The sequence below is a fragment of the Sceloporus occidentalis genome, unplaced genomic scaffold (genome assembly GCF_023333645.1).
Source record: "Sceloporus occidentalis isolate IW3139 unplaced genomic scaffold, rSceOcc1.0.p SCAF_1, whole genome shotgun sequence".
Classification (NCBI taxonomy): Eukaryota; Metazoa; Chordata; class Lepidosauria; order Squamata; family Phrynosomatidae; genus Sceloporus; species Sceloporus occidentalis.
This window is the reverse complement of record NW_028316981.1, coordinates 134,217,357-134,229,483: the sequence shown is the minus strand read 5'-3', so window position 1 is coordinate 134,229,483 and position 12,127 is coordinate 134,217,357. Positions and strand designations below refer to the sequence as shown.

General features: G+C 42.6%; 1 protein-coding gene across 1 annotated transcript in view; it reads right to left on the bottom strand.

Moving 5' to 3' along the window:
* Window positions 1-11,754, bottom strand: part of ACSF2 (acyl-CoA synthetase family member 2) — a 92,571-nt gene extending 80,817 nt beyond the window's left edge. Inside the window, exon 1 of the mRNA XM_089537006.1 lies at window positions 11,599-11,754. Within this exon, the coding sequence (XP_089393132.1) occupies window positions 11,599-11,687 (89 nt within the window). The 5' untranslated portion in view covers window positions 11,688-11,754. The remainder of the gene's footprint in view (window positions 1-11,598) is intronic.
* Window positions 11,755-12,127: the final 373 nt, after the last annotated feature.

Genomic DNA, 12,127 nt, shown 5'->3' with positions numbered 1-12,127 from the left:
CACCTTCAAGTCAGCCTGAAAGCACCTCTTTTTGCCTGTCCGTTTAGCCCCTGCATAAGCAGAATACTTCAGAAGCAGCCTAGAGTATTCTGGGCCCAGAACTGTTCCAACGTCCTCCCATTACCTGGCACTCTGGAGCAATAGGAGGTAGCTATTTTCATATGTGTGCTGCTGTGCTGCCCACTGCTGCAACCATGGATCACTGCTTTCTGAGGCCACGCAGTGGCAAATGGTGGCACAGGAGGACACATTGTAAACAGCCACCCACCATTGCTCCAGAGGGCTCCGGAACAACAGAAGCAAACGCTACCCCCCCCCCCCCCCAATGATTAAAGGGTATACTGCAGATTTGGTGCTGAACTGAATGGTCATCATCTAAACAGTTCACACCAGAACTGGGGACTGAGCCCTGCCTGGATTATCAGGATTCCTTGCCATGAGGACAGGGGAAGATGTAGTATTTGGTTTGTTCAGACACAGCCAGTGTTAACTGTGGCTACTGCTACACTCAGAATTAATGGATTGCTTTAACTGTAGTGGCTCCATCCAATGGAATTCTGGGTTTTTTAGTGTGAGCTCACTGAGAGAGAAGGTTAAATATCTCACAGAACTACAAATCTCAGAATTCCACCTGATTGAGCTGCATTAATTCTGCAGTGTGGATGCAACCTAAGTAATAAAACCGATAACCACCTATAGGTGCACATTCCCCAAGATCTCCATTTTCTCTTGTTGCTTCTACTAACTCTATTCTCCCAAGAACTGGCAGACACTATGAGAAATTATTCTGCTTCTGCAACTGCATTTGCATTCCCAGAGACAAAAACGTACAGTTCTTTGGGCTAAGGGGAGATGCAATGCTTGCTACAGCTGACCCACACAATCTCTTGTTTGTATGCTTTAAAACAGGACCTTTTTAAAAATTTCCTGAAGGAAGCGAAATCATAGAGGGATTGAGAAAAGACATTTGCACAAGCTTCCACTCACTAATGAGACTGATACGCCAATCAAATATGTCTCCAGTTTGTATCTGATGGAGTAGTATAATGGGTAGGTTTCCATGTGCTTTTAATTGTTTAAAACCAATGTTTTCAGTGGTTTGTATTTTTTTAATTTTTGTATTTTGGAATGTTTTTAGCTGAATTGTTTTAATGCAGGGAGTGGTCTGCTTTGGGTCCTTCAGGGGAGAAAAGCAGGATATAAAGAAAATAAATAATAATTGATAAATAAGACACAAAACCACCATTTTAAGCAAAGTAACATTAAATTTATGTATTGGGTTTAGGAAAGTTTTTTAAAAAGCCTAATGGGAAGAGTAAGACCCTACATCTCCTCTTCTCTCCCTCCAGCTGAATTAATTCAGCACAAACTACTACAGGTTGAGTCTTCCTTATCCAAAATGCTTGGGACCAGAGGTGTTTTGGAGTTTGGAATTTTTCAGATTTTAGAATATTTGCATATATATAATGAAATAACTTGGAGATGGGACCCAAGTCTAAACATGAAATTCATTTACGTTTCATATACACCTTATACACATATCCTGAAGATAATTTTATACATAATATTTTAAATAATTTTGGGCATGAAACAAAGTTTCTGTACACTGAACCAGCAGAAAGCAAAGGTGTCACAATCTCAGCCACCCATGTGGGCAATTTTGGATTTTGGAGTATGTTGGATTTTGGAATTCTGGATGAGGGAGACTGAATCTGTATTGCACTTTGAACTTAGTTTGTAACAACTGAAATAAGCCAAGGACAAAGAAAGAAGGTGGGAGGAGGAGACAGAAACTGGAACATTGTAAAAGCAGCTGAGAACGTCGAATGGCAGAGACTTAACCAGTTGGAAAGCATGGCATATTTTTTTCTCTTCTTTGTTTGTTACAATAAATCAGTTCTTTGATGTGTGTCCTCAAGTCATTTCTGACTTAGTGTGACCCTAAGGAGAACCTATCACAGGGTCTTCTATGACATGGCAACATTTGTACATTAAATTGATGTATTCTAGAGGGAAAATGCCTCTATACATTTTATGAAATAACATCTAGGCCTGAAGTCAGATTCTTCTACTGAAACAAACTTTTAAAATCATCTTCCAAAAATAAAACAAAAGATTAACAGATGCTCAATTCCACTACTGCTGTAGCTTTAATCCTTCAATGCCTAAAACATGTTCTTGGCAACAGTAGGATTAAGAACAGCCAAAACTCCCAGAATCTTTTGTAATCTTGAAATTAGCTTGGAAAAATGGAGCTGAAAGGGGGAAGTATCTAAATAATGACATTATTACAAAAATCACTTGCACGCATGGACACACAGGTCTTTCTATTCCAATCTGTTACCATGCTTGGTGTCACTATCAAGATGAAGAGAAAGTGCCTTTTAGAAGATCAGCAGCCATAAATTCTCAAGAGTCACTGGCTACTCAAGACATTCAGCATCTCCTAAGAACTAGGTATAAGCAAGTATAATAAGGGTGAATTTCCTCTTCTATGCAGGTTTCCATGGGGACTGAGACCAAAGAAATAATTAGTAACTGACAATGCTTAGATTTTGGCACAATGTCCAAGCTCTTGCAGAGGTAACTGGATTTAGAAGTTGATTAGAACATGGATGGGGGAAAAACCCTGTTCCTTCTGTTGAAATACATATTTTATAAAAGTGCCAAGAACAACTATACTGCAGAGTTGCTTTTCAAACTATTCAGTGGCACCCACGTGTCCAAGCAATCCTCCATTTCCTTAGGATTTTGTTTAACTCTGAAATGAGAACTGCAATAATAAGGGTCATGAACACTCATTTCATTAAAACCTATGGATGACTAATGTCTGTTCAAGAAACATTTGTGGGGCCATGATAATTATGATGTGTCCCAGGAGACTGAACTGCATGGCCTTTGTGTTTTCTTTCAATTCTGCGATTCTATGAATGCCTTTAGTCCTGTAATGCTTAAACTGAGACCATCATAGTATTGAAACAGTCTGTTCCATTTCATTTCTGGAACTTCTTTGGATAAACAAGTACCGCCCCCCCCCCCCCCAAAAAAAAAAAAGTCCCATTTTCTGTCATTCATAGAAGCTGACTGTCACATGGAAAGGACAAGTGTCATCATAAATTCCTGGGAAATGCCTGCTGCAATTCAGATATATTTGCTTTAGCCTTAATAGACAACTTCAAATGCATTCATTTATCTAAGGGGTATTTGATGCAATGTCCCAATTCTATAATGCAATGCATGCCCATGGGCTGGAAATGGGAGACTGCTTGCTCAGCCTGGAAAGTACTAGAAGAAAGGTTCATAAAATGATAGAGCACTGCTACAAAAGAAGTATGGCATTGCTGCTGCTAACTCAGTTAATGGTTATGTTATTAAAATGTCATCAGTGTTTTGCACTCAATTCTACCATGTCAAAAGTATGCAGAACCTCTAATGTAAAGCTCCTTAGGCTATCTGATATGGGGGAATGGCGATTACAGTACTTCCTCCTCCCCCAGTGTGTCATATTTGTGCCCATCAGCTAAAACTCTTCACTTCGTTCCTGAAATCTTGCTACATATTTCAGAGAAAGGAACTGGCAAAACCACCTCTGAGTATTGCTTCCCTAAAAAAGCCCTGTAAAATCCATGGGGTTGCTATAAGCCAACAGGTGATTTGAAGGCACATACAAACACATATGAGCCACCATTGGCTCACAGATTGGCACCAGTCATGGATCACAACTTTAAGAAGCACTGCTCTAAAGAATGTCTGAAAATACTTTAAAACAAGGCAGAATTTAATGTAAAAGATTATGTATGTGTTGTTCATTGCTGGTAAAGTTATGGATACAAATATTATATCCTCTTTATTTATATCTCTCCTTTTCCCAGTCCAAGACTGAAACTTAAGGCAGCTTGCACATGAGAAAGATTACAATGAAAAGCATACAAAAAGTCAACCTGAAATCCAAATTAATCATATTAAAAATACACTTCAAAAAGATTTTTAAAAGTTAAATAGTAGTTAAAAACAATACAGCTTTTACTGACCTTTCCTTAAAACACCTCAATTATAAAATCTGTCTGAATATTTTTTTTTAAAAAAGTTTTCACCTGCTGATACAAGATCAGCAAGGAAAGGGCCATTTTAGCCTACATAGAAGGAAGTTCCAACATCTAGGAGCAGTCACTGAGAAGCCCTCTCTTATGTTTTCATAAACCGCACCTATGAAGGTAAGTGGGACTGAGAGGAGTGCCTCTCTTGTGAATCTCAGGGTCCATGTAGTCTCATATGGGGAGACATAGGCCTGAAACAGATAGGGCTGAAAGAGTGATGCATGGCCACGCCAACGCCAAGGCTATGGCAACCACAAGCGCCCACCTGAATAGAAGGATCCACTCCTTCTTGGCTCTAGTTCTTCCTGGATGGCATGGCATCAGTGCAGCTTCCAGCAGTGTTTGGGGCGTGTGTCATCTGAACGCTACACCCCAAACACAACCGGAATCCACATCGTTTGGGCTATGAATTTTAGGCCATAGTGCCAGATAGCCTGGAACTAAACTGTATAGAGCTTTATAAGTCATAACCAGCACTATTCAGGAGCTACCTCTGATATTTGCTTAGCCCCACCATTCATGTATCACTCACTGGGCCAGTTCACAAGGAAGGAATCATAGGAAGCTTGGCTTATTTAATAAAGTCTAGTTGCGCACACTGTCCCCAATTGCTTCTATTGGCAATTGGAGCAGCTAAACAAACCATAGAACATTTATATTGCCTGAATGCAGGCCCTATTACCCCTCTGATCCCTCTTCTAGCAAGGCAGAAAAAAATGCCAGAAAAGGAACAATAAGTTGACCATAGAGCACTTGTGGCTCACCACTCCTACTGTGAATAGGAGCAATTGACAGTTTGTACCAGTATGTTGCTTGTGTTCGATAAGCTAGATTTGCCACAGTCCCCTGGCTTGTCATGGAAAGCAAATATCACAACTGACATTTTCTAAAAGCAAAAATGCATTTCCCCAGGAAGAAAATACTACTGTTTAGTGAGGTGACAAAATACAAGGTGAGAGGATGCCAAAAGCCACTCAGAGGTCCTATACAACGCAGCAACAATTTGGAGTGAAACATGCACACACAAAAGGGAATGTCAAGTCAAAGCTGTGGCAATCTGTAATAAGGGGTGTTATATAATGCTGATAGGGGATGTTACATTGACATTTTTATTTTCCAGCACAGTCTTTCAGAAGATTGAACTTTAAGCTTATAGATACATTTCATTGCTTTCCAAATACTTTTTTTCTTTTTAAATCACCTCCCATAAAACTACAGCACAATCTTATTATACATATTTACTCAGAAGGTCCACTGTGTTAAATGGGGCCTCCTCCCAAATACACAGAATTTCAGACTTACAGTGCAAGTTTACTCAGAAGTGAATCTCATTGGCTTTACACCTGGAACCTTTGTTCTGTTCTCATATCTTGCTTATTGTCTATGCTTCTCTGCTTTCAGTTGAGCCTATGCATTTTTACTCAGAAGGAATACTGATGCAATTCAGTAGATGTTCTCCAAATTAAGCATATATGGATTTTAATAACAACAGCCTTTGCTTCATAAGTAGCAGATAAAAAGGAGGTCCAGAATGATGTATTAGTTTGAGTGGTAAACTAGGACTCTAGGAGAACAAGGTTCAAATCTCCACTCAGCTGTGAAAATATGATTAGTGACCTTTTTAAAAAAAAAATTATAAGTTTGTTACTTGATATAAGTTAATTAAACAATAAAAATAACAGACCTTGGTAATGAATAAAGAGAATTTCTACCCAATAATGCATTGTTTCGAAGTTGTAAAAAGATCCAGAAAGGGAAACCATAGAATCATAGAGTTGGAAGAGTCCGCACGGGCCATCCAGTCCAACCCCCTGCCATGCAGGAAATCCAAATCAAAGCATCCCCGACAGATGGCCATCTAGCTTCTGCTTAAAGACTTCCAAGGATGGAGACTCCACTACACTCAGAGGAAGTGTGTTCCACTGTCGAACAGCCCTTACTGTCAGGAAGTTCTTCCTAATGTTGAGGTGGAATCTCTTTTCCTGTAGCTTGCATCCATTGCTCCGGGTCCTGTTCTCTGGAGCAGCAGAAAACAAGCTTGCTCCCTCCTCAATATGACATCCCTTCAAGTATTTAAACAGGGCTATCATATCACCTCTCAGCCTTCTCTTCTCCCAGCTAAACATCCCTAGCTTCCTGAGTCGTTACTCATAGGACATGGTTTCCAGACCTTTCACCATTTTAGTCGCCCTCCTTTGGACACGCTCCAGTTTCTCAACATCCTTTTTAAATTGTGGTGCCCAGAACTGGACACAATATTCCAGGTGGGGCCTGACCAAAGCAGAATACAGTGGCACTATTACTTCTCTTGATCTAGACCAGTGGTTCCCAACCTGTGGGTCGGGACCCCTTTGGGGGTCGAATGATCCTTTCATGGGGATCGCCTGAGAGCATTGGAAAACACCTATTTAATTACAGTTAATGAAGCAGCAATGAAAATAATTTGATGGGTTTGGGTCACCACAACATGAGGAACTGTATTAAAGGGTTGCGGCATTAGGAAGGTTGGGAACCACTGATCTAGACACTATACTTTTATTGATGCAGCCTAAAATCGCATTGGCCTTGTTAGCTGCCGCATCGCATTGTTGACTCATGTTCAACTTATGGTCTACTTGGACTCCCAGATCCCTTTCACATGTAGTTTCATTCAGCCAGGTGTCCCCCATCCTATATCTGTGCATTTTATTTTTCTGCCCTAAGTGCAGTACCTTACATTTCTCCGTGTTGAATTTCATTTTGTTAGCTTTGGCCCAGTTTTCTAGTCTATTCAGGTCATTTTGAATGTTGATCTTGTCCTCTGATGTGTTAGCTACTCCTCCTAATTTGGTGTCATCTGTAAATTTGATGAGTATGCCCCCAATTCTGTCATCCAAATCATTGATAAAGATGTTGAATAACACTGGGCTCAGGACAGAGCCCTGTGGACCCCACTGGACACTTCTCTCCAGGATGAAAAGGTGCCATTGTTGAGCACCCTTTGGGTTCGGTCAGTCAACCAATTACAAATCCATGTAACAGTTACCTTGTCTAGCCCACCTTCTACAAGCTTTTTTGCAAGAATGTCATGGGAAACCTTGTCAAAGGCCTTACTGAAATCAAGATATACTATATCCACAGCATTCCCTTAATCTACCAAGCTGGTAATTTTATCAAAGAAAGAGAATAGATTTGTCTGGCATGACTTCTTTCTCTGAAACCCGTGTTGACTTTTTGTGATTATGGCATTGCCTTCTAGATGTTCACAGACTCTCTGTTTAATGATCTGCTCCTGAATCTTTCCTGGTACTGATGTCAGACTAACTGGATGATAATTGTTGGAATCCTCTTTTTCCCCCTTTTTGAAGATGGGGACAACGTTTGCCCTCCTCCAGTCTGCTGGGATTTCTCCTGTTTTCCAGGAGTTCTCAAAGATTATTGCCAATGGCTCCGATATTACATTTGCCAGTTCTTTTAATACTCTTGGATGTAGTTCATCTGGTCCTGGAGACTTAAATTCATTTAGATTAACAAGGTGTTCCTCTACTATCTAGATCATTTTGTTACAGTTGGTGGTCCTGCTGAGTAACCTTAAGCAACTCACAATCTCTCAGCCTTAGAGGAAGACAATGGCAAATCTCCTCTGAATAAAAGTTGCCAGTAAAATCCTATGACAGGGTCATTATAAGTTGGAAGCTGGCTTGAAAGCACATAACACACACATTCGCCTTGGGAAACCATCTGCTTAATTCTATGAATTGGATTTGCTTTAGATTGATATTAAAATATCATGGAAGACAATGACAAGCCTCTTCTGAACAAATCTCACAAAGCAAATCCCATGATAGATCCACTCTAGGGTTGCCGTAAGTCAGAAATGATTTCAAGGTACACAACAACAGAAAGAATGAATACCTTTTGAGTAAGAACAAAATACTTTCGAATACAACAGAAAAGTAAAAGAAATAGTCCAAAACGTTGAGTGATTGGGAAACCCCCTTTGGATCTTTGGGATATGCAGGAACAAATATTGCCATCTGCTAATACATTTGCTCCATCTAAAACGAGCATTGAGTTTTACTTTTTATCTTCTGTGGCCTGGATTTCAGCCATGTTTGGTTAACCCTTATACTCACTTGAGTCAGTGTTCAATGCACAGGGAACTGTGATGACATATGTGGCCTATGGGGTGTGTGTGGAATCAATGGTAAAATGGCAAATTGTTAATAAGGGAGGGCAAGGTGTAATTGGTGAGCATGCCATATTTTGTGAACAACTTTGATGATTTGACAGTGTTGAGGCTGTAGAAGCATAACTTTGAGTTGTAGAGTTTGGTCGTTTTGATTAATTACACCAGATAAACATTTTGTCCATTCCAAAAGGCTTGGAGAGAGTAATAATACGTAATATAAAGGCTGTAAAGAGAAGGGGGAATCAGCCACACTGCAGGCTTCCATGTGACTTTCCAAAGTATCCACTAAGTAACTCAACTCAATCAAAAGCAGAATTGACTTTCTAATGAAATTGCTGCCCCCAAAGCACAATAACCATCATTTTGCTTTAAAAAAAATCTATTTGGTCAACAAATGAGCCAAGAACAGTACAGCGTTCTTCCAAGAGGAGGGCCTCCTTGCTGCAAATACATGGTGCAATAAGAACACACTTGGCTCTTATTAGTTATCTAAAGATGGCAACTGAACCTTGAGGTACAAAAGCCTCTCAAGGAAACAAGTATAGGGCTTGCAGGGAAAATAGTTCTGACACCAGAATTCCTTTTTTAATTTATTTTGCAGTTCATATCTGTTGTGAATGTTGTTTTCTTTTGCTACAGTAGTGATTAAATTCAGAGGAAACTTCAACATAGTTTTAATTATTGAAACACAGCGCCAGCTTATCTTGGCTGACCTTAAAAGCCCCTTTGCATCTGTTGATTCAAGGTAACACTTTCACCTCTATATTCCAGTACTCTCCCCATGGAACAGAGCAGGAAAGCCCCAAGTTGTTCAAAGAGCTCTCTGTAGAGAGGTAGCAGGCACAGATTTCATTAAAAGGGTCATGTAACTCAGATCCACCCAACTTGTTTCCCTTTTGCTTAAACTGAACTTATACTGCTTCTTTGTGCCTTGTTGCTACAATTATCTGTCCCTTCTGAACCAATGCAATTCTAGAAAATGTTAGGGCAAAGGGGACCAGAAAATATAAAGGGAGTAATCCACCCACACGCTTCCAAAACTAGGGAAACAGTTTTCCTCTGATTTTTCTGCCTCCTCACCATCCTTCACATCTCAATGTTTGTTGTTGTTATGTGCTTTCAAGTTGTTACCAACTTATGGCGACTGTAAGATCATGGGGTTTTCTTGGTCAGATTTGTTCAGAGGGGGTTTGCCATTGCCATCCTCTGAGGCTGAGAGGGTGTGGCTTGCCCAAGGTCACCCAGTGGGTTTACATGTACCCCACGCTGGGATTCGAATCTTGGTCTCCAGAATCATAGTTCAATGCTCAAACTACTACACCACTACTACACTCTACTAAAAGCCAAATAAAGCCTGTCAGTTTGTGTCCTATAACATCAGTTTCATTGGCTCATAACAATAAGATTATAAAAGCAGGAATGGGCCATTTGTGGCCCTCCGGGTGTTGTTGGATTGCAGATCCCATTAGCTTCATCCAGCATAATACAGTGGTGAGGGATGGTGGGAATTACAGTCCAACACCTATACTTGCAGAGCCTTAAAGTGCTCATTCCTGTCCTGAAAGAACCAGAGGGGGACACAACTGCTCCTTGCTCCCCGAACGCTTGTCACACGAAGGAAGAACCTGACTGGTCCCTGGGTAGTCAAGACGGTGGTGGTGGTGGTGGTGGTGGCTCTAGCCAGGTCTGAGCTGTCTGCCCTCGTGGCCTGTACTTTTGCAGAAACTTGGCTGGCTGATCATGAACGTGGCGTCTTTGATGTAACATTCACTGCTGGCAGCAAAGAGATAACTGCTGAGATAAATCCACTGCTGTCGCCAAATATTTAAAAATATAGTGTGTGAGAAAGCCATTGACAAAGGCCTACCAGGAGTGACTTCAGAGACGTTTGTTCCTGTTCTCCAGCCCAGACATGTAATTGATAGGATTCTTGCTCTCTGTTTATACTAATCCCACAACCACCCATCTCTGGCCTTTTTTGTACCAACGTTCACGTTTTATTAGGATTTGGAGAAACTCCCAGTCCACACACTGGCACTGGAAATGGGGCAAAAGGGAGATAAAACATTCAGGGGTGAGGGTAGTATCCAAAGTGCTTGGCTAGATTAAAGCGGTTTGGTAAAATGGGAGGGAGTTTAAATTGGTGAATCTAGGGTCAATACCTCAGGATAACGGAAACTGTATTCAGCACAAAAATCAAAACTTGTCTGGGTTTGTATTTGCTGTGAGATGCCCAAATGAGATCTAGACTAACTGCTTCTGCTGAGCAGCCACATATTCCCTCATAGCCTATGTCGAAGTAAATATAGGTGAGGCAGCATGGCCTAGTGGTTGAGCATTGGACTATGACTCTGGAGAGCAGGGTTCAAATCCCTGTTCAGCCACAAAAACCCACTGGGGGACTTTGGGCAAGTCACACTCTCTCAGCCTCAGAGGATGGCAATTGCAAACCCCCTGTGAAGAAATAAAGATAAAAAACATCCTGAGAAACGCTGTCAAGAAAATCTCTTGATAGGCTTGTCTTGAGGTCTCCATAAGTTGGAAATGGCTTGAAGGCACACAACTGCCACAAGTATCTACAGAGTGCACCTTGACCCAAGGAGGCATTTACACTGTACAAATAATGCAGTTCGAGACCACTTGAATGACCAGGAGCCCATCCACACTGCAGAAATAGTCCAGTTTGACACCACTGTAATTGCCAGGGCCCAGTGCCATGGGATTCTGGAAGTGGTGGTCTGTTGTGGCACCAGAGCAGAGCCTGAGGCTCCATCCTCCAGAATACTGGGATCTGTAGTATCCTGAGGCTCCCACACTCTTTGGCCCTGAGAAGGCTAAGGACTGTGTAAAACTACAGATCCAGGCATTCCATAGGACAGGGCTGTGGCACTTAAAGTGATGTCAAGCAGCATTATTTCTACAGTGCAGGTGCACCTTGAAGAGACAGGTTGGCCAGAGTTCCTAGCCCTACAGGAGGAGCAGGGGCTGTAAAATGGAGGATCTTCAAGCAAAAAATGGAGGATGTGACCAAATCAAAAGCTCTAAACACTCCTATAAAGGCTGTCCTCCTATCTAGGCTTCTTAGTCTTACTCAGATCGGAGGACCTTTTGGAATTCCTCCTGGAGAGAAGCTGGACATGGAGGACATGGAGGAAGAAGAAGAAGAAGGCAGGACACCGCACAGTGGGAGCTACAAGACTCCTCTAGAGATGCCAAGGCACTCCCCTCAGTCCTCCTCCAAATGGAGGGCTTTTCGGAATCCCTGCTGTCCTGGAAAAGGAGGAGAAAGTTCGGTGTGGCCCTCTTCCTGCGGCGGGGCCGGGGTCTCACCTGGGGCGGTGGAGGGAGCGGGGCCCCGGGGCCCGGGAGAGCAGCGCCGCCAGCAGCCTCCGGGCCCCTCGCTTCGCCAAGGAAGCCATCCAGGGGCTGCTCCTTTCTCCCGGGACTCCTCGGGGGGCGACAGCAGCAGCAGCAGGACCCCTCTCCCTCAGTCCCTGCAGCGAGCAAGAGAGCAGCAAGAGAGCAAGGGCAGCGGCGGCGTCGGGGCTGGTCTGGAGGAGCCGGGGGCAAAGGGGAGGCGCTGCCACTTTGGACTTCCTTCCCAGTCTCCCGCCTCAAGGCCGCCTTCTCCCGCAGAAGAGAGAGGCAGAGAGAGAAGAAAGGAAGGAAGAATAAATGAAAGGAGGGAGGGAAGGAGGGAGGGAGAAAAAGAAAGAAGAAGGAAGGAAGGAAGGAGGGGGGAGGTTGAGAAAGCGGGCGGGCCAGGGGTGGGTCTGGCACCCTCCGGCTCCCTTAGCCCTTTTCTTCTCCCGGGCGGGCCTTTGGGGAGGAGAGAGGGGGCCAGGGGGGCTGCCTGGGG